The sequence below is a fragment of the Pagrus pagrus genome, assembly GCF_965226575.1.
Source record: "Pagrus pagrus genome assembly, chromosome: 17".
NCBI lineage: Eukaryota > Metazoa > Chordata > Actinopteri > Spariformes > Sparidae > Pagrus > Pagrus pagrus.
Genome location: NC_140201.1, coordinates 3,627,186 through 3,650,851, shown reverse-complemented (window position 1 = coordinate 3,650,851; position 23,666 = coordinate 3,627,186). Strand labels below are relative to the sequence as shown.

At 43.8% G+C, this 23,666-nt stretch overlaps 1 protein-coding gene across 1 annotated transcript in view; it reads left to right on the top strand.

Moving 5' to 3' along the window:
* Positions 1-21,368, top strand: part of dbpa (D site albumin promoter binding protein a) — a 34,687-nt gene extending 13,319 nt beyond the window's left edge. The window contains exons 4-5 of the mRNA XM_084379826.1: positions 13,817-14,070; positions 16,594-21,368. Coding sequence (XP_084235952.1) covers positions 13,817-14,070; positions 16,594-16,809 — 470 coding nt within the window. The 3' untranslated portion in view covers positions 16,810-21,368. The remainder of the gene's footprint in view (positions 1-13,816; positions 14,071-16,593) is intronic.
* The last annotated feature ends 2,298 nt before the right edge of the window (positions 21,369-23,666 follow it).

The following is a 23,666-nucleotide window of genomic DNA, read 5'->3' as shown; positions in this document are numbered from 1 at the left end:
TGGGAATATGTTCAGCTTGCTTATCGTGGTGACTGACTGACACGTAAAAGCAGAAGTGGTGAACTACGGATAAAAAACAAACAAACCTGAAACCAGAAGTCATCATCAACTCCTGAGGGAGGTTTCTTTTTAGTCATGTATCCACTACTTCGACCTTCTCACAGCCTTTTGTGACACATGACTCATTTTCTAGTATCTGAATTCACTCTTGTGTCTCAAAATGTGCAAAAAAATCTGAACAGATATGGTCACAGTGCTTCAGACGGATGCTGAGGACAGAGTTTAAAGTGCTGGAGGTAAAACGTCTGGACATTAATGTAATTTTTTAGCCTCTGTTAGCTGTCTAGGACATATTAACGTCATATCACGGGGCATTTACAGCTGTTTTAGTCTCGTACAATCTACTTACAGTCTGCACTTTGGATTGTACGAAACAGAATTTCAAGGTTAGCATTGTCGGCTAGTTGAATGCAAATGAAAAGTCTAAATTACAGCAACACCTGACAAATATAAGTTGGAAACTGTTGCACCTCTTACCTTAACATCATTTTGACAAAACAATCCCGACTTATGGACGACTTAGGAGCTTTTTCTGGAGCTCAGCTGGTTCAGTAGCTTGAAGCTAACACATGCTAGAAGTCCATCCACTGATGAAGACCATGTGATATGGTTGAAAGTAAAGCTGACACATGATTTCTTAGGGACGATTCGTACCTACTAGTTAGCAATTCTTAGCATGCTAACAGACACATCCACATGCTAGCATTATCATATGCTAATGTGAGCATCATAGTATCTTATTTTCCCCCAATAGGATGGCGAAGGCATGACTCACACTTCTTTGCTTCTGATTGGCTCGTGGTTTATGGCGACTACAGTTTTGCAGTTTATCGTTTATACATAATTTATTGATTGATTGATTGATTTACAGCAGTGGGCTGCTCGTATTTGCAGCAAACTTCTGGGAGCTATTGAGCAGCTCAACGATCTGCTATCGCAACTCTCTACTCAAGGGCTCTGAACTAACCAAACGAACAAAGGGCAAGGAGTACGAGCCAATCAAAAGGCAGAGCAGGCCGGGTCATGACTTCACCATCCAAGGATAAGATGTTCACAGGACAGTAGCTAGCTGTTATTTTTCAGAATAAATATACATACATGTTTCTTATGATTGTTTGCATTTATTCGTTGCTAGGCTGCAAACACAACACATCAAACTACATATATGTCGAAAAAGCTCAGCTCGGCCTCGATCGCTGCAGACAAACAACCTCAGCTCTGATCAGACCGCCCTCGGCCTGAGGAACGACGTATATGACTTCCCCCAGCTGAGCTGTTTTCTCCTTTAACCTCACAGCTGCTTTACCTCAAACACACACCAAAAACACCAGCTCAGATAAAACGTTTAATGCCATCATACAGTTATTAAAGGACGAATCTGTGCAATTGATTAAAAGAGTGAGAAATGACTGACTGTCTCTTTAAAAAAGACGAGAGAGCAGGATAATGCCACGCTGAGGCGGTGAGTGGTTTAACATTCAGCACTGTGATTAATCCCGGCGAGCGAAGGGTTAAACGAGACTCTGACTCTGCACTCTGCACAGAGAGAGAGAGAGAGAGAGAGAGAGAGAGAGAGAGAGCAGCGCTGGAGGGGGGGAGAGCGAGTCAAGAGTGTGTGTTCGCTTTGCATGTTTTGAAATCTCTCTCGCCGTCTCTCACACGCTCGGGCCATGTGCGGCCGCCACGTCACGTGCCGCTGCAGAAAGCATCAGAGCGAGAGGGGAAGGGAGGGGAAGGGAAGGGAGGAGGAAAGAGAGAGCGAGGCAAGAGGAAAGTGGAGGGAGATAAAGAGAGAGAGAGAGAGGAAACAGTGAAGATTACAGAGAGAATAAACAGCGAGGACGAAGCACAAGAGAGAGAGAGCAGGGAGTTAGGAACAGGAGAGAGGGGTTTAATTGGATTTTAAAGCAGATCTGGATGAAGTATATTAACAAAGACTTCTGATTAATGTCTAATAACTGCACAAATTCACATGTTTACCACGTCAAGATCTGCAGGAACAAGTTCCTCCTCTGCCACAGAAACACAAAGAGTAACGACAAACCATTCAGGACCTTGAATTCAACAAGTCAGATGAAATAAATCCCTTACTTTTGTAGTCTCGTCGCCATTTTAGACGTTATCACAATCTCAAATCTGGTGCAGATATTCACAGTTCCCAGAGGATAATCACTAATGACTTTCCCTCTAACGTCAACACGATCACCTGAAACTAAGAATCAGTGTTTTCATTACCTTTAAAAGAGCCTCTCATATCTACAGAGGAAACTGGTCTGCAAAACCGCTATATGCTGATGATGTCATGACATTTGTGCAACCATTGAAACGTTAAAGACAAAAACTGTATCGCCAGTTTAACTTACGTACACAAGCTAACCAAACCATGTCCATTACCTTGTTATTGGTTAATCTGGTGCATGCACAGTACAGTCGTGTTATTTGCACACACATCGATGAGAGAATGACTCATGTGACCTTTTTTAGTTTGGACCTGCCACCTTTACAGTTGAAAGCAGGACAAACCGGTGGCATGTGTCGTGCATCGTCTTGTAGGAACACCGCTGTCCTTTCCACCCGGCAGCAACATGCATTAACTCTTCAAAAGAAAAGCTATTTTTAACTTATTTGTCACAACACAGCGACTGTAAGCTGATTCTACACAGACTGACTGGACCCAGACGCACGTCTACGCATTAAGTGTCAGTTTATTACCGCCGCTAATGTGCATTGCACTTAAAAGGTCGAGTCCAGACTGAGACTGAGTGACTGAAATGAAGCCTCCACAGTCATTAAGTGAAGAAAACACATGTTTGTCCAGCAGAAAAGCTCGACCTGACTCAACTATTGCTGTGTGTGTTCTCATCCTGCAAGACACTGCAAGTGTTGGGCCTCCAGTGAGAAACAATGTTAAAGAAAGGTGAGAAAAAGTTACTCTCTGCGAATGAAAATGTAATGGGAGTCTATTCTTGGCAGAAACCCATCCGCCATCCAAGTAATGAGGAAATCCCCTCAGTAGTTCCCCTCACCAACCAGCCAACCAACCAACCAAGAAACAAACAAGCAGACAGACACAGGTAAAGACATCACCTGTTCGGAGGAGGTAAATCAATCTGGATACTATCTGGATATGCCGAAAACATACTGAAGTACTTCAGCTGAACAGTCTGGCGGTAAAACTATTTTAAATGCTTTTTAACTAAAAACTATGCACGACTTTCCTTGTGGAAGTTACTGAGGAGGTTACTGGGAAGCTAGCGTTAGGTAAATACAGTACGATAATAACTGACAGTCCCTCGTGGCTTTAGAAGCGTTAGCTAAGTTGGCTAAGCAATAATAACAGTGTTGATAGTTCACTGGACGAAGTAGCTAACCTACATCTTCACAAATAAATCGCGTGTCGGACCAAACGCTCTAAAACAAGGATGAGCGCGAGTTTTCGGGTAAGTGACCGGACGCATAGGAAGTCGCGCAACAAGACTTTTTTGGGTGGTTTACATTCATTTCAGGACGTGTCTGTGATGGTGGTCACGAGCCCTGAAAGAAACCATTGATGGAGACGAACATTAGTCAAAGTCAGACGCTCCTTGAGAGGTTCTGCGGTGCCGACATGTCGTTTGTTGCAGACACACGAAAACTGTGACGAGTAAAACAATCAGCGCTGTTGTTCTTCTGGTGAGGAGCACAGACGGATCTCCTGTTCAACCAAACACTCAAGTTCTGATAACCTGCAAAGTGTCAGACTATGTGGTGGTTCTGGTTCTGTCATGTGACCGGGTCTCATAATGTGATCAGAGCGTGAGCAGAGGGAGGAGGAGGAGGAGGAGGAGGTCACTACTATCTCCACACTGTGATGACATAACTCTCAGTCAGCGTGTTGACAGAAGGAACAAGACTCCCGGGGTGTGTCACCTGGACTCGATTGTTTCTGCTGTGTATGTGTTTGTGTGTGTGTGTGTGTGTGTGGGTGTGTGTCCACTGGTGTTCTTGCACACTCATGTGAAGGTGCACGTGCCGACTGTATGTTTGTGTGCAGAGGCGAGTCCGAGCCTGCCCGGGGTGTGTGTGTGTGTGTGTGTGTGTGTGTGTGTGTGTGAGTGGACGTCCGTGTGTGTGTTCAGTGTCTGACAGTGTAACCGTGACTTGAACTGAAATTACAGCCAGACTGAAACCAGATGTGAGAGACGCTGCAGAGTGGGAAGAAAACAAGTCACGTGATGCAATTAAACACAACGCTGGGGGCGAGAAAACTTTATATTTAACCACCAAGTAGATTTATTTTTAATTCTTGCAATTTAAATGTGAAAGTACTGATAGCAGAGGTCGTACGCTAGCATTAACTACTACTGCTAGCACTGCTGTTAGCCTGCTGCTAACTGTCCTGCTATTAACGCCACGACTGAAGCTCTAGAAATGGAGACTCACCCTCCAAATAACAGACTAGCTCGTTATCTCCTACATCGCTCTGCTAGTAGCGACATCCCAAAAAAATCTATCTTGGTGTGCGAAAAAACAGATTTGGGCGTTCAGTCTGAACAAGACTGTAGTCACGAGTCACTCCAATACAAAAGTACTGTAGAATAAAACACAATCAATACTTTATAAGAGCCAAATTAAACATTAAACATTGAGCACATCGTGTTCTTCTACCCGACAACCTTTTTCAAGCTGTTTGTGAAGCAGCCGCGCCTGTAGCGACACGTTTCCGTGTGATTAAATCAGTTTCCACATCAAAATTCAACAAAAAAGTCAGTGTTAAAGTGTTAAAGTGTGTGAGTGTAACTCTGTTTTCAAGTTTAAACATTTGTTCCGTCTTTCTTGACACGTGTGAATATGTTTCTTTTCTCCGTTTCATATTTTGACTGTTTATATGAGAAAACAAGCCATTTTTTCCAATTAATAACACTCATAATCAACGGATCGATCAATAATCCATGAAGGAGTATGTCTTCCAGCTGTTTCGTGCCCGTATAGTTAGAGGAAAAGCTCTCAGTTGGTCTTATAGCTGCTGTTTGTGGAGGAAAAGGCCCTGATGTGTTTAAGGTCGCAGAGGAAGAAGCTAAACACGGCAGCAGACGGTTCACGGCCGTGTTTACGTTTCAGGGAGGGGAGCTCCTCTTTACGTAACGCACTTCCTATATCACATTCCACGTCTGTATTGTGTTTCCACTCGTGTTGCTTTTTGTTTTGTTTTGTTTTTTTCTGTTTGGCACAAACAGCTGCTGGCAGAGCTCACACTTCATCTCCATGTTGTCCAGCGAGAAACAAACTGTACAGGAAATGAAACGCTGCTCCGACTCTTTATCTGATTACTGCTGCTGATGGGAGAAACCCACTGCTGCTGCTGCTGCTGCTGCTGTTATATAACACGCCGCTCTAATGCTGAGTGCTGATCCCGCCCCGCCAACACTGCACAGCGCTGTTTCAACACACTCCATACTCTTTGATTTGAACAGCTTTGAAGCACACTTTTCACATATTTCTATTTTATATATAAGAATTTGACTTTTTCTTTCCTCCAGCTGTTTTTTTGTGACTTTTTATGCTCCCAAAAATACCAACGGGGCTTTTTCTTTCCACTGGCGCTTCTGGCCACGCTGAGTCAAACCATTTCCATCACCAGTTTTTTTTTTTCTTCCCATGCCAAGTTGGGCCAAGACATGATGATGTTAAAAAATGACTGCTGGTGAAAACCCAACTTTTTCCTCCAGTTTCACTATGAAGAATTTATAGAAAGCTTTGTAAGCTGCTCCTGTTGACAGTGCTGCAGGGAAGAGGAGTGTTTCTACAGCCGCTTGTCCGACCACGATGCAAGACGAGCTCATCATCAGTTACACATGTGACTCGAGTCACAAAGTCACAAGTCATTTTTTTTCTTCAGCAAGTTAAGTCACAGGTTGTGTCAAGCGGGGTTATAAAAAAGTACCATGAAGTCATAGATGAGGGAAAGTAAAACTACTGTGTTCAGATATTACATGAAAATCATCCATCTGAATAGTACTTGAGTAAAAGTATGTGCAAATTCAGCTTTAAACTCAACCAATTACATAATTCACACTAGAAATTTTATTGTATAAATACAGTAACCGATATAGGCGACTTCTTAGTCGCCTGTGGAGAAAGTCCCCAGACTCCCTTAAAAAAATACCTAATTTTGTGAGTTGTTGAGTTAGAAACAACTTTATAAACATTGTGAAAAACCATCTCTGACAAATTCTTAACTACTTGGACCTTCTTGTAAATTCGGCATTAAATTCAACACATTAAGTTGTTTATTTTCTTGTAAAAGTGTCAGCTTGTCTCAGCAGTTCTGTACCAGCCTGTCTGCTTCTGTGTCCAAAGTGCGTCTTAACAACACCGTTTCAACCAATTTCATAATTTACACTAAATGTATTGAAGACGACAACAATTTATTGAGAACATGTCAAATTTTATAAATACAGTTACCAGTATAGGCTACTTGTTAGTCGCCTGTGGAGAAAGTCCCCAGACTCCCTTAAGAAATTGCCTAATTTTGTGAGTTGTTGAGTTAGAAGAAACTTTATAAATGCTGTGAAACTCCATCTCTGACAAATTCTTAACTACTCTGACCTTCTTGTAAATTCGGCAAATATTCCACATGAAGTTTTTCCTTTCTTAGTGTAAAAATGTCCATTCGACACAGTGACGTGTTTTTTTGCATATAGAGCGGCAGAGTGAGTTAATGGCAGGTATGACGCTCAGGGCGGATGTTCATTCCTCCTCTGACTTCTCACGGACGTTTTTTACGGATTAAACTAAGTGTGAGTCAGTGTATTTTCCCACAATTCAACAGTAAAGTTACATGACACCAACAGTCATGTAACGTACCCATTATGTTGTGTTTGATGACTAAACATTTTGGCGTTTCATCGTGTTTGTTCTCCCGTTGTTGCACCTGCTCTGATGTCTAAATCTACTTGTCCAGTTTTTTTCTGTTCTATTATTACAAGTTGAGCGAACGAGATAATTTAAAATATCGAAACGACAGTTCAAATGTGCCTTTTGTAGGCATTTTGGTTTCTCTTGACGGTTGACGGTAGAGATTTAACAAGTCATCTTTCTCTTGAAAAGCAAAAAGTCCAATTATCGTCACAGTGAAGCATCAAATGAAGCGATTCAGTCACAATGAAGTGGAAGTGGAGTCACTAATTGAAGCTTAAATAGCAGTTAAGTACTTAACTTTGATGAAAACTCAACTGCAGCCGACTTGGAAAAAGTACGAGAACACAAAGATCGTCTCAATTACAGGAGAAGTTAACCGTTCCCGCCTTCCTCGGATAATTAGCATAATGATCATTGTTCCAGTAATTGCATTGTTTCTCTTAATTAAATAAGAGCCCACTGAAACAGGAAAAAGGCTTCAACAGATTTAAAAGGGAGACGCTCAGAAGCAGAGGACGATCCTCCGACGTCCACTTAAGTTTTCGGGGTTTCCTACATTTCCCAAAATGCCTTTCCCCCTGACCCCCCTCCCCAGAAAGCAGCAGTGAGTTTTGTTGTAGCGTTCAGCTGTCGGTTTTTCTGTGTAGGTGGGATCCAGTGGAAGTATAGTTAGATCAAGTGAGCGATTAGTCAAGAGGAAGAGTTGCTCACCTGACTCTCAAAACCTCAACCTGTCTATTTTCTGCCTCTGTGGGCGTCTCTGCCCACAGCGGCCGCTTCCTCCTGCATCGCTCTGTGAAAACACTCCAGCAAAATGGCGGCTCGAGAGAGAAGCCGTTTGATTCTGAAGGACGGAAAACAAACCCTCGAAAAGACTTTTTCAAATAAAGTTTCCGAAACGTTCTCCAGGTTTTTAAAGTTACAATACGGCGCCCGGCTTCATCAGTATGCCTCCGTACGCTCTGAGGATCGGCTCCTCACATCCTGAGGCTGAACGCTGTGATGGAGATTTTTAAAAATGATTCAGCAGCCGTTTTAAAAAATGAAGGATTTCTCGACTTGACACAAATATGAATAAGAAATGAAGGCTCTCATTCGAAAACGGTGCAGTCCTTGAGATTCACCAAACGAGACCTTGAAAAGTCTGGAAGAAAGTCAAAGTTAATGGACTAAATTTAGAGTTGCAGTTCTGGCAGAAGCACCGGACTCGATGTGATGTTTTATGGCAGGAAAATGGTTTAATTTTTAAATATCATAAAGGCAAAATAATCAAGTATAAATTGCTTTAATCCAACACAAGGCAGACTGTAGGTTGATGTTGGGAGGGACAGGGAGAAGCAGAGATTGACGGGCCGAGAGAGAAAAACATAATCTGAGATAAATTAATGAAAGCAGAGAGAGAATCCGAGCATCAGCGGCTGCTTTCGTCCAAATGGCTCCCGCTCACACAGGAAATGAAGCCTGGCGAAAGCAGCGCTTGGCGGCCGTCTACCCGAGCAGCAGCAGCGGGATCCGTGTTCTTGGACCGGTTTCAACTTTTTGCCCAAAATGGTTGTTATTAGGGACGCAGACTTATCCAGGATCAGCCCCGTCCAGCTGCCAGAGAGTCAGATCAAACCAGCAGCAGCTGATCTGGTGGAGTCGCTGCTCCACGGACAAAAACAGATGGACCAGAGGATGTATGGACGGATAAAAGAGGGGGGATATATGGTGCGTTGCATCATGGGAGATTCATGGTGATTGTATGGATGAGTGCAGAAACATGTGGAAAGTTTTTTTATCCCGTCACATTTTTGGTTATCTGACAAATAAGTCCAAAAGCCAAAGATTCGTAATTTACAATTTTTTGGCCAACTGGGGGCAGCAGAAACAAGCCGTCAACATAACATCAACATATTATCTGCTTATTAAATGAGGTCCCATATTAAAGAGATGGGAGCTAAAATGTGTTGCAGCAATGAACCATGGGAAAAACGAAAAGTGGTTTTTGAACCACACAGCATGTAGACATTTTCTAGCAGACAAAAACTAAAAATACGAATCTGAAAATGAGCTTAATGAGACCTTTAAGATAATATTTCTGTTTGTTTTTGGTCTCCTGGAGAAAAATATCTGCACCGCTTTGTTCACCAGCTAGTTGCTAACTGTATCTGTTTCTTTTGCTGTCTGCTGGAAACAAGACCGATAACAGCGGCGAGACTGAACCAAAACTGTAAAAAGTTGCAGTCGTAAAACCAAAACACTGAGCTGAAAGATGCTAAAATGGTCCTTGGAGCAGCATAAAATGGTAATAATTCCCTGTGTTTGTTCAGCAACACATACAAAGACACCATATCAAGAGGACACGTTTGCAAAAATAACTAACCAAAACCACGGGAGCCTGGAGGCCGGGCCAAAGTGAACAAAAGCCTCGGGGGAAAGTCCGGGCCAGCCGGGCAGCGAGCTGCAGGACCCAGAACTTCCCTCCCTAAACTGAGAAACGTCATAAAATAAACAAACAAACCCGCGAAAACAGGACTACCAGGCCTCCGTCCTCAAAAGAACAGAATCAACTGGAGGAAAAGGAAACACTCAAACGGGCCGGACCTGCTCGGTCTGTTGAACAGAGCTCCTTGTCCTCCGATCAGTGCTGCTGCTCCTTTCACAGACGGTTATTATTAGGATTATTATCAATACAGCAGCTCACATAGTGGAATATCTTTAAATGGCTGTCAGGATTCAGGTTGGAGAGATTTATTAAAACAGCAAACACGACAAATAAAAGCTCCACGACGGACGGATTATTTACGGGACAGAAATTAAAAACGGGCCGCTGAGTTCGCTGCAACAAAAGATCCTTCTGTATCTAAAAACTCTGATAGTTCGGGGAACTTTTGATTTAATTTCCACAACAGAAACATTCAGAATAAGAAACATGTGACTCATGTTCTTAATAATAATTTCAAACAGCAACTTTCCTACAGGAGGTTTGTACACATTCCTGCTTTATCCCCCTTTTTTTTGTAGAAAAGTTGGCCCGTTAGAGACATCACATGCGTGTTCGGAGCGGGTTTATTTGCAGGTTGTTGGAGCTGGAGTCATTTAATTAGTTTGTTTAGTAGCAAAACTGGCATCTGAACGCTGGTGGCTCCTGGTAACGACACCAAGAAGCCTGGAAACTGAAGCTTCTGTGAAGAGAAAAGAGGAATCAGATTCATGACTCTCTGCCAAAATGTCAAACTCTGCAGGACGCCGGCCAATCATCGGGCTACTGTACCCGTCAGGTCCATGTGACTTTTGTTTACAAGCCCTGATTACAACCGGGAGCCCAAAATAACCAAAAACACACACAAATAAAAGTCAACTTTTCCACTCTTGGCTCGAACCAAAGAAAAAAAATCATCTGTAAAGGATAACGACTGGAGAGCAGGGTGATGCGTTCATGCCACACTGGAGTGTCTGTATATATCAGATATATCATGTAGTGCTGGTAGGAAATGTGTTTGTTTGTTGTCAAGTTTGGCAGCCATTTTAGATTTAGTCCCAGTGTTTAGATGCTGGAAGAGGTGGATTGTGGTGGATTACGACTCCGAAAGCGAGTCGTACTCACGCGAGTTGCGAGGTTTAGCTAACTAGTCTCGCTTCAAGCGAGACTAGTTAGCTAAACCTCGCAACTTGTGTGAGTATGACTTGCTTTCGGCGCCGGACTCAAGTGGCGATTTGGAGGAAATGCAGTTTTTGTACTTTGGTTCAGGATCGTCGGTGGTCCAGTTTGCTACGCTGCGAGCTGGAACCAGCGGATCAGCTTCTCCGATGCCGTTTTGGATGGTGATGTTTGCATGTACGGTGGCCCTGTGTAGTCAAACAACCCTCTGAAGGCTTTTTGACGGATGCAGAAAACAGAAGCTGAAACATTAACGAAGGATGAAAGTTTCAGAGTCGGTGCGAACACGATTAGAACAAGACGAGGTCGTCGTTAAACAGCCGAATGCGAATTTCCATGAAGAGGAGTCAAGATTTTTTCCATTCTCACGATCAGACGTAAACTCTCGGATCTGTTTGAACTCAAAAACCACCATTCACTTCAGGTTTCACACTCGCTGCTCCCTCCCTTGTACCAACACTGCACGCTCAGTGTGTCGTCAAGTGTTTTCAGCTGGATTTCGGGGAGGGGGGGGGAACACGGGGGTGTATCTCGTTCCCACCTCCCCGCCTGCCACGGAGCACGAGCCCCTTTTTTTCCCAGAGCCCGTGGAGGATTTCGGTTTGCGGTCTTTGTCGTCGATGTGCATAATAAAACGACTTGACAGCTCACAGCGGCACGTCGAGTAGCGAAAATCAGTGTCAGTCGTCGCTGCTCTGACTGACATTTCCAGGTTTTACAAAACGCTCGGGTCCCTGGCGGCCGAGGGCGTGTTTGTGTGCTTCACACTTAAAAATCCATCATTAATGAGACGAACGGGAAGGGATTTTTTTTATCTGTGAACAAGCCAACCGTCGTTTCCTCTCATCTCGCGCCGGTATAAATAACTCACGAGTCGAACTACGTGCCGTAAACACGGCTTCTTTTTTGCTCAAGTATCTGAAATCTCCTCCACTAGTGTTTTCACTCGATATTGGTCACCAGCTCTGCAGTTATTTATAATCTGTGGCTCGGAGCCCAGAGCCGTCTTACAAATGCTGCCACAATAGAGTTCAGACTGGTGCTGGATGATTGCTCAACTAACGCTGGTGTTTCAAAGAGGAATCGTTTGGAAGAAAAAACGAGTTGTTTTTCTTCAGATATCAGAAATGTAAAAGACTGAATTCTGTGTGGAGAAACAGCCAAAAATAGATCCACTGATTTTTTTTTTTTAGGAAAGAAAAGGAGCACTAATGTATTTAGCTTCAGGGTTGAAGCACATTCACTGCCACACAATCCAGCAGCAGCGTTGAAGGATAGGTTGAACTGATTTGGCTCCAAGATCTTGTTTTTTTTTCTTCCTGTTTATTCTATTTCACTCTCTAACACTGATTCATTTTACATCTTGTGGTTTAGCCTGCTGGAGTCCAACTAGAGGGGAAGATAATGCTTTTATTTCAGCATTATTAAACCTCAACACGCACAAAATTCCTGATTTCTGATCTGGTCTTCGTTTATTTCCTCGCTGTGGTTCGGATGTCATCGCTCTGTGTCTGCGTTCAGCTGATTTCCTCTCACACGAGGCACCACAGAGGGTTAAACACAAACCTGATCTCTCCTGCACGTTGTAAATCCAACATGATGTGAACTCGCTGCCCCGCTCGCTGCGTTTCTGGCTCGATGTTGCCACCTGGTGGTGAATCAGCGTCACGGCAGGCGAGTGCAGACGAGAAGATGCTGTTTTGTTTTGGAGAGTTTCAGCCTCCACCTGTCAGAAAACGTGCAAGACAACAGTTGATAAAATAGAAGTGGGTGGACAAGCATCCTCCTCCTCCTCCTCCTCCTCCTCCTCCTCCTGCATTTTGAATTACTTTCTCAACACATTGTGTGCTGTCTATAGGGGTAATCCTCTTTATGGTCAACTCATCTACACTGGGCCTCATTCTTGGCTCGAATGTACAGAACATGTGACACTGGATCTGAATCCTGCAGCCTGAAGATGAGTTCAACACCAGAACCTCAGACCCTCATGTAGCAGTGAAGGTGCCTGTTTATGGTGCAGCTGTATTAACTTTAATGTAATATAATACAACAGATCTATAGAACAGTGATGGACGATCAGTGGGATTGATTAATTAATGAATAAAAACAAGATGCGACCACAAATACGTTTAATTACAAATACAAGGTTGTCTCCAATATTGGTTTTTCTGCTGTTGCACCAAAGGCAGGTCTTAGAAAGGCACTCAGTAGAGCGCATACCTCCGCCAAAGCCCAACCGTCCCCCTTTTGTACTCACTCACAGATACCAGCCACCTTAATACGCCTGATTTTTTCAACAAGATCCCTGAGAAATTAAGAAAAATGTTATGTTAAAGCGATGTTAAAGAAAGTGAGAAGATATTCAAGGATCCGTCCCTTTTATTGCAAACGGGCTCTATTCTGTGCTGAGACAAATCCTTTCAGATACGACCTCCTCGGTGGAGACACTAATAATATGTAACTAAACTACAAATGTTGAGCTACAAAATGACAACATCGATCTTTTAACCTGAAATGTCGTCTTGCTGGAGGTAAAATGCCTCTTAGAGCGTCAGATCCAGACTGACTGAGCCTCCTGTTTATGTTCCTCTCCGTCCGCTGGGATCAACGTTTAGTTTCACGATTTAAAGGATTCAAAGGTTTTATTTAGCACATGCTCGACAATATGTGCAGCGAGACGCAGGATGGCAATCTGCGCTAAAAGACGACAGGAGAGCACGACAGGAACGTGCACAAACAACAGCTTAAAACAACTTAACGTCGACAACACGAGTCAAAACTACATCACAACAACGTCGTCATCATGTTGTGTCACGTGATCCCGTCCAGAGGTCACGTTCGATGTGATCAGACCTCCGTCGGGGATTGTCTTGTCATTATCTCTAGCGCGTCAGCTCGGCCCGTGCTCTCTGACATGTGACCTCTCTCTGTGAGGGCAGATGGACTCTAATCTGCAGATGAAACCAGATGACGATGACTGGACAGCTAAATGAGTAATTAAGCCAGTCCTGCTGATTCTGTGTTTGAACGGACCGTCGAGCAGATTATACTTCACTGGAAATGTATGAACCAGCAGTTAACCTCAGCCCGACATCCTCTCTGTGATGTTTTATTGATCCGACTGTCACTAATCACCAGTTTCAAGTGTCCTGCATAAAATAACAACAAAACAAAGATGCTCAGCTGAAAATCTCTCTCCGTCTCCTCCCTCAGGTGGTCAGGCGGTGCCTCAGGACCCGTCACCTTCTTCTACCTGCCCTCCGGGACCCCCCGGACCTCCCGCAGGTGCCAACGGCAGCAGCGACGTCATGGTGAACTTTGACCCCGACCCAGCAGACCTGGCGCTGTCCAGCGTTCCGGGCCAGGAGGCGTTCGATCCTCGGCGGCACCGCTTCTCCGACGAGGAGCTGAAACCCCAGCCGATGATCAAGAAGGCCCGCAAGATGCTGGTCCCCAACGAGCAGAAGGTACTACATCTCCCACAATTCTTTGCTGCCTTACAAAAGCAACGCAAGCTTGTAAACTGCTCAGTGTCGGTCCAGTGATTAAGTGTGTTAGCTAACTTCTGACGCTTGTATTTATCAATGACTCGTGAAAAACAACTTCTTACTTTTACTTTAATGAGTTTTTAGGATGTTTTTGTCTCAAATCTGCAAAAATATTCATCATCAAGTCATTTTTATCTGTAATTTGTGTCCTTAAAGTCTTATTTTCTTAGAATAAGAGAATAAGTCTGCCAGTAAAACAAAGATGTTTCAACCTTAACGACACGAACTTCCAGAAAAATTAGTGGATTATGAAAATAGGCTGAAATATTCTTCCTGTACTGACAGAAAATAAAACTTTTGGGACAGAAATTAATTCACAACATCAGATTTTTACAGGAATAAAAGCACAGAACAAAATCAATCACTGTTAAAGTTAGATACAAGTAAAAAATAGAAAATTGAACCATCAGTTAAATTAAATGACAGTAAAAAAAGAGCCACTCGAGTCTCTAAATGTTTCCGCTGCAGATGAAAAGCGGTCAGGTTTTCAGTTCAGCAGCGTTTATTTAAAAAACCCTGAACTTCATCACGACAGAGGCTGCGGCTCTCTGACATCCTGCACCGATGTGGAAAAAGCTTGAAGAGCACGACGCCCACTCGTATCGATGCCTCATGACGAGAATCCCTAAAATATTTGGTCCTCAGTTCAGCGCACAACAGGAGAAGCTCTGATCGATGGCCGGTGTTTTCACAGTTCAGAGCCGAGCAGCTGCAGCTCCTCGGGCGCTTGTAATTTATAGAGAGATGAAGGCGCTTCACCTCGCCGCCTTCAGCCGGAGCCGCTTTGTATAAATCATTCGTGTGCAGGTTTTTTGGGAAAAGTGATCTCAGACCAAAGTTAAAGAGACGAAGCTGCGATCGCTCGGCAGCTCCTCATGAATGAGATTCAACAGTTTAATACCAGCTCTGCGCTGAAACGTCTCAAACTAATCTCAAAGCAACGATCAGAGCTTTGAGATTAGTGAAAAATGACTCTAATGGAGGAATAATGTTAACTCTGTCAGATGTAAACAGATCCTGTGAAAGGTCCGCTGAGGGAAACGCTGAGCTGTTTGGGCGGGCTGCGATTCCAGCGGCATAAATCTTTCAGATTGAGATCTCTACATGGTTTTACTTTCAATCTGGACCTCTGTTTTGGCTCTTTAGGTCCAGAAGTTTAACACAACAATCCAATCTTTCTCTCACGAGACCTTCATCTGCCAACAAACTGCTTTCATGCCCCAAAAATACAAATGCTGCAGACTTCTGTGAGGCTGCAGGGTATTTATGTCTCCAGCGTCGAGTATTTATTCATTCAGCTGAGCAGCTCAGCACGGCTGTACGGAAACAAGATGTGTTTTCACGAGTCATTTTTATTCTCTATATCAGCTTTGATCTCCATCATAGATATAACAAGATAGAAAGCTCTGCTCCGTGTCTATATGTGTCCGTCTGTGAGCTCCAAGTGTCTGTTAACGCTGCTGATGCCAACATGTGCTTAAAGCAATAAAACACGAGGAGGTTTTCTGATACGAGAGAATAATGAACGAGGACGAGTTCATTATTCTCTCGATGGGAACATCCTGGAGTGTGTTATTGCTTTTCACACCTTTTTATACCACGGCCGACAACTACATGCACAAAGAAGAAGTTATATTGACACGATTATTTTGAAAACATGCATAAAATCTATATTAAAGGTGCAATACGTAAGAATAACCCAGCAAATAGGGGCAGCACATCACCAGAGGACCTGCAGACTGCTGCTAACTGTATTATGTCTATATACCCATGACTGTTAGCTTTGTTAGCTCAGTTAGCAGTGCAACTAGCCGCACTACCAGGGGAGTGTTGGTGTTTAAACCGCTAGCACCAGCGCTAGGAGAGCGAGGTTTTCAGTCCCAGGGCTAGCTGGTTAGCATGCTAACATCAACACGGTGGTTTCTTCACATTCTGTTTGATAGTTTTAGTTCATTTTTGAGTGTTTTGAACTAAAGTTGTTACATATTGCACCTTTAATACTAAAATTGATTAAAACATTTATAAATTTATACATTTATATACTTATTCAGATGAAGCCTGACATGAAAGAAATAGCTCATTTGGCTACGTTGACATTTTTTTTGGCGAGGCTACAAAATTAGCAATTAGCGTGCTCTTCTTTCCGCCAATCAGAAGTGAGTATTCTCCTCGGCTGTGGTCTAAATGACATGTTCAGTCTTTTCTTGCTGTCCAGTAAATGCTGTTTTGGCTTCTGTGTTCTGTATTTGCGGCTGTTGAACTTCTGCCTCCTTTCCTCCTTCCCTTCTTCTTCTTCTTCTTCTTCCACCTTCTCCTCCTCTCATCACATAACTGACCCTTCTCACTCCGCTCTCCTGTGTTTTGTTTTCCCCCTCTCTCTCCTCCCCCTACCTTTTTCCTTCCCACACACCCCAACATACCACACCGGCGCGGACGACGCAGGATGAGAAGTACTGGAGCCGGCGCGTCAAGAACAACGAGGCGGCGAAGCGCTCGCGGGACGCCCGGCGGCTGAAGGAGAACCAGATCTCGGTGCGCGCCGCCTTCCTGGAGCGGGAGAACGCCGCCCTTCGCCTGGAGGTGGCCGACATGAGGAAAGAGCTGGGCCGCTGCAGGAACGTCATCAACAAGTACGAGAGTCGACACGGAGACTTGTGAGGAGGAGGAAGGCGACGACGGCGACGGCGACGGCGAAGAAGATGAAGGAGGAAAGGGGCGGGAAGAGAGGGAGGAGGAAATGAGAAAAAGGGTACAAGGCAACCCAACAACAGCAGCACTTTAGTTGAAGTGGCGAGGCGGGAGGCCGGCGTAGATCTGCAGTAAGCGCTGTGCGACACCGGGCGTAAACATTAACGTGTTTTTGAGCGTGCTCGCTGTGTTTCAGGATGTCACAGGAAAGCACAGCGGCGCCACCCCCCCCCCCCCAGTTTGACTCTCTTTGTACATGCTGCTTAGTTGAACCCACACGACGTACTGTATCACCTTGTGTCACCTCGGCAGCTTACGTCACCCCCCTCCCCCCCCCCGGTGCTGTGTGCTTACGGCCGGTGTCGCACGGCGTTTTTTGCAGGTAGTGCGTTCGCGGCCGCTGCTCCGGCCAGTTCAAACAGGGTGTTGAATTCACAATATGCCAGTGAAATCTCACTTTTTAAGCTCAAGGCACGGATTCAAGCCAGGAGAGGTCAGATGTGTCATTTTTTTCTATAAATAGGACAAAAAAAAAACATGTATATTTTTGAACTGGGCAGGAAGGCGAGACTAGTCCAGCAAAGAGGAAGAGGAGGAGGCGGAGGAGGAAGCGGTGCAGGGTTTTACGTCCATAACGCAAAGAGATTTTGACATAGGATTATTGTATATTTTTCTATTAGCAGAGATAGTCGGGAGGAGGATTTTGGAGATAATCTTTTGTATATTTTATATATGGGGCGGGGAGGGGCTGTTAGCTGGACAGTCACGGGGCCACACAAAGCGCTTTTCCTCCCAGCTGTTTATTGCTAAACAACAAATAATCTATTTTCGATTTCACAGGGGGCTGGTTAGTCGGAGGCGAAACAGAGAATGTATCACGGTTGAATCAGGTATTTCACATGGTGCGAGACGAGGGGCAAGGTAATCTTAGTAACGATTGTTTTGGGCACGGGTGGCGTTAGAGGAGGAGGAGGGGGAGGACGGTGAAACAAAAATTGTATAGTTTTATGAAATTTTTGTGTTTTTTTTCTTTTCTTTGTGGGCTCGTTCGAAGCACTTGATTTTTTTTGTTATCTTCTCTTTGATTCCGTGTCTGATTTTTTTTGGAAATAATAAAAATCGCAGGGCTTTTTATTTTTTATTTTTTTTTGTGTGTGAAGGCGAAGGAGAGAAAAAGAGAGAGAGAGAGAGAGAGAGAGAGAGAGGGGGGAAACTAAACAGGAAGTCATTAGCCATCAGAGCATCTGGATGTGAGCAGATGCTTGAAAAATAAACACGGTGGAGGATTTCGCTGGCAGGTTTTTTTGCATTCAAAGTTTTTTCGGTGTCTCGCTCACACACACGCCGCGCTCGAACACACACTTGACGACGAGACGCGCAATTTTTTGTGTTTTGACGACAACACGACGACACGGCTGCGGTCTTTCTCTCTCGATTTGCTCCTCGATTTTGTCCAGGAAGTGCAAAAATGAAACACTAAACTGGTTCAGGGTTGATTCGCCCGGATTGAACAGTGACTGAAAAAAACCTTCAGCATGCAGACACACAACAAACACGGACACACACACACACACACACACACACGGTCCTCACCCAGGTTTTTAACCCCTTATCGTTGTTGTTGATGTTGTTATGGACTTCTATGGTGCTGATTCTGATCCTTCACCTGACACACACACACACACACACACACACTGACAGAAATCCTTAACACACACATGCAAACACTTCCACCATCTCAGACACACAGTACTGAACTGCCTAAACCCTTTCTTTGTCTTTTATTCCTTCTTTTTAGTTTATTTTTTTCTTTTCTTTTGTTGCATATTGTATCGATAAATCGTATTATAGATTTACACACCAACACTTGTCTATACCTCTCCTTTTAAAACTTTTACCCAATGAGAAACGAGAAATGCACCCTACTGCTACTGTACCATACAAACTGTACTATTGAATATTAAACTATTCTCTCACTAGATATATATATATGTATATGATATATGCTTGAATTATGTGATTATAGTTGTAATATACATAATTGAATATATTACAGAGAAACCCATCTGAATCATTTTGTCAGTTTTTTCTCAGGTGTTTTTGTCTGAGGTATTAAATACACGTATTAAAAAAAAAAAGAAAACACAAAAAAGATTTGGTCACAGAGTTTGTGGTTTGGTTTTTTATGTTTTGTTGGGGAGTTATATATTTTATTTTTTAGAGCTGTTGGGTTTTATTGTTCTGATTCTGTTTGTTACTAACTCACTATGTGAGGGAAGACTTTGTCCTGGTTCACTAAACCCCGCTCCATCAGTCGGTCGTTAATCTTTGCATTGTAGGACTTCACTACTTTGTCGACAGCGACAATTCTGCTATTTTTAAACAATGGGTCCTTAACACATACACCTGATTTATGACAGGTCGTTCAGTGGTTTCCTTTCATGTCACTCACCTGGAAAGTGATCGTGATGATGCCGACACCACCGCCATCGTTTTAACTAGCGTCAGGAGGAAAGTGTCTGCTTACTGTGGAGATGACTGACATCTTTCTCTGATGCATGACATTAACATTTATGTGGCTCTTTAATTTCCTGCTGAGTAAGAATCGAGCACCTTCACATAAATCAGTTTATTTCAGTCCACTGGCTGAAAAACAACTTAATTACTGGGTCTGAAATCACTCCTTTTTTGTTTCCGGGGGTAGTCCATTGTTCCGAAAAGATGACCCACTGGATCGAAAGCCCAGTTTGTTAGCCCGAAAACCAAACACCCACTGCTCTGAAGGCCCATTGCTCGGAAAATATAAACAGTTAACCTTTATATTTTAGTGTCAGATTACCTTTTTTGTCACCGTAACTTAAATAAATATGTGGTTATTAATGTGAAATAGTCGCAGCTTGGTCAGGTTTAGAGAAAAACCGTGGTTTGGGTATAAATAAGTATGTTAGCTATGCTAAGTTAGCAGTGGTGTACGGTCCAGTGGCACATTTTTCTGACATTTGTTTTTTTTTAAGAAAATATGGACAGTAAATTAAATGACAGGTATAAACCACTCTTTCCATCCCATTATGTACATTTTTGAGTGCAACATAAATAGTGTAAAATTCAGAAAACACAAGAAGCCAATGACGACGAGGCTACAGCTGTTAGATTTGATCGGTTGTGGCTAGCTAGCTAATCAGGCTAACACCAACCTGTGAAAAATCTGCCTCCGGCTGACATTTTGTTTCCAGCTCGCTCGTTTTAAAACAAGATGTCTGTAAAAGGTCATACAGGCTATCACAGTCTGAAGCAAAATGTCAGCATGCTCACTAATCGATATCTTGATCGGTGTTGTTCTGTTGCAGCCGTTTGCTTTATTGTATTTTCATGTTTTTTCTTTGCAGAAGAGGACGACAACTTTCCTCGTATTGTGTAAACTCTCCAAAATTTATTACAGCTCAGTCTGAGCTGCTTGTGTTCGCCTCAACAGATAAAACAGTTACAAGAATACAGCAGGTGACACTCGGTGGACGTGTCGAATCAGAATGAGGCTTTAGAAAAACCAATAAGTTTATTTCTCCTTTTCGTTACTTTTGCTTTCGTGTTTTCAGTTTTGGAAACGCATGATTGGCTGCCTGCTGTTTGGGGGGCGGGGTTTAGTGAACGGTTCATTCAGAGCTGCCGTGTCTTTATTCAGAGTTGGTACCGAAACCTTATTTTAAAAGGAAAATAAAGTTATTGTCGCCTTCTCTACAGACACAGTTGCTGGTATAATAAAACTGTTGTTGTTGATATAAAAGTCGTCTCATGAAAAGCTTGAATCTGTGATCAGATCTCACGTAAATAACTTTTTGATGCCCAAGAACAACTTTAACTTCTCGAGAGTCCACACCGTCCAGAGACTAACGTGAACCCCAGGTGTATCATGGGAGTTGTAGTTCTATCCTTGATATATGTGTTATTTCCTCTTTCCTCGTCTTCTTTCTTGTTTTTTTGGGATTATGTTTAAACCTGATACACAGACACAAACTTTTGAATTGAAATCCCCGGAAGAAGAAACGTCTCAGAGCTTCTTACGTTTCCATCTGTCGATGGGAGAAGAAAGCCATGTGTTGTTTTTCTGTTTTGATACCTGGGATTTTTGGATTTTCTTCACAGACGTTTCAGAAACTTTTTTGCTATTTTTCTATGTAACTGTGTTGTTGAGCGTGGTACAACTTTTTCCTTGGCGGGCGCTCGAGGCTCGTCTTCACCTGGTGGCAGCGAACATTGCCGCTACATTGATCACACAGCATTGCGGGTAATAATGACAATAATAACGATGAAACAATAATGTACACAGCCGTGTTCTTTCTCCTTCAACTTTGTGGATTCTCAGCTAACTATCTCCATGTTGTGACTGACTGTTATGAACTACAAGTCCCAAGAGCGCGACACTTCCCCCCGACTCCTCACCAGTGTTGTGTGCTGTCCACGGGGACGATGGCATAATGTGGTCTGGCTTTTCTCCCTCCAAACACCAATAAAGGCTTATACTTACTCACAGACGGAGCTTTTCTGGTGTCTTGCTGTCCGATCCGAAACTACAAACTCAAAAACAAATGTGTCGTTTCCTTCACATGGCCACTCGAAGCTGTTTCTACAGACGAAAAGGACGATAATAATAAGGTCAGTGATTAAACTTCCAAAGTAAACTTCGCCTAAATAAAATGTTGGACATATTACCGCTGCTGTTTAACATCTGTATGTGTGAAAACACTGGATATCTTTAACAAGATGCCAGGAAATCTCCCAGGCATGTCTGTGGCGACAGAACTGGGATAGTTTTGACAAGACTTTGGAAAATCTTCAGCCATTTTTGAGGCGTCAAAACCGGATGTTTCCAACGAGATGTCAAGATATTTTCAATCATGTTTGTGGCGACAAAACTAGGATACATCGACACATTTTCCAGCTGTGTTTGTGGTGATTAAACCAGTTATTTCAGCCAGAACAAGATCATTTTCTAACCCTAACCAAGTGGTTTCTGTGCCTGAGTTTAACCAGACAATAAGCACACCGCTGTCACAACATGAAATTTAAAAATATAGCTTAAGAAATGAACGTTGCCAACATTCATCCTGGTGATTTTGCTCGAGCAGCACACAAGAAGCAAGAAAAGACTCGAATAATACAAATAAAAAATGTAAGAGGTTCATCTCACTTCTTTCTTTCTCTGATGGTTTAAAAAATGTATTACCCCCCGAAGATATTATGGCTTAAAGAAAAAGCACTTAAAAAAAGATGGAGGCTGGTTTCTCGTCAATAAAGTAAAAAAAAAAAAGCCCCAAAACCAACAAAGTCTTGATGCTGCTATCAAATATCGTGTGTCTTTCCCCCACAGACACCATCCTGCTGCCTCAGATGCTCACTGGGGCAGCAGATGTGTATTAATCCACCGCTAAAAATAGTCCCCAGCAAATTCACGATTTCCTTATGTTTGAGGAACTTTTACTAAAATCAACAAAGCCTCGTTATTTCAGGAAATTACTGAGCCTTTTTTAAAAATGAACCGTGTTTTTAAAGATGTACGTCTTGAGCGACGGACCAAGCGTTATCCTCGAACGCGTCAGCCCGTGTTTTGCTTCGATTGGTGTCTTGGATCGGCACCTCAGCCAATCACGGTCAGCTGTCATGGCCGCCGCTCGCTCGTCCCTCCTCAGCTCCACCTGTGGATTGTCCTGGTCCCAGACGGCTACGTAATCCTTCAGAAACAAGGTGACATCGCAGACGCTGCGTCCATATCCACCCCTGAGATGTGACAGCTGCGAGGTCAGACGGTTGTTGGTCAGCTGTGGTCATTTCAGCTTGTTTCACTGTCAAATCCTGCAGCGTTTAATGTGTTTTATCTGAAGTTTCATTCACAGTTTACACACATACTGTCTCTGGTGTCATTACGCTGCCCCCCCCGCCGTCTGCATGTGTGAGATACTGAATAATAAAATGAGTGTTTCAGACAGAAGGTGCGGCAGCAGACCGTTGGGAGGCACTCGGACGCTTCTGACAGCTTCTCTCTGCTCAGACATCAGATCCACGGTGACAGAGTGTGTGTGTGTGTGTGTGTGTGTGTGTGTGTCACTTCCATGTGCACGTACAGTAAGTTACATGTGCGTGTTTTCTAACTGAACACGTGTGTGCGTTTCCATGACAACTGCCACGAGTCATGGGTCCCCCCTCCACAGTGAAGCCCCTCAACCTCTCAGTTATGTAACACACACACACACACACACACACACTTACACACACACCAGCCCGGTCGTCTGTGTGCCCCTTTGTGTACATATGTGTGTGTGTGTGTGTGTGTGTGTGTGGGAGTGGATCACCTCACCACCTGTATCTGGTGGGTTGTTTCAGCTGTTCGGTTGATGTTTGCGTCACCAGCTCTCCCCCTCTCGTCGCGCCACGCAGACCATCTGCCCGAGCTGGTGGCAGATACTCGGATGCCAAAGCGTGTGACATCGGGGGGGTGGGGCCCGGTCCGCGGGCCGGTGCCGGGCCGTGCCGGGTGATACACAACCCTGCTGCGGACGCATTCGCGGTCCCCTTTAATTAGACGACGACCATTGTGAAGAAACTTTTCAACTGACACCAAGTTGTGTTGACTCGAGAGGAGAGTATGATGAAGGTGTGTGTGTGTGTGTGTGTGTGTGTGTGTGTGTGTGTCGTCTTCAGGCCCAGAGGAGAACTGGGTGAAAGGTGAGTTCAGTGTTCCACCTCGAGTCTCGATGGGAACCAGATGGCCGATATCCCTCGCTGTGACACTCACACACGGCCAGTTATTTGAATCTAACTGAGGTTTATCTTGA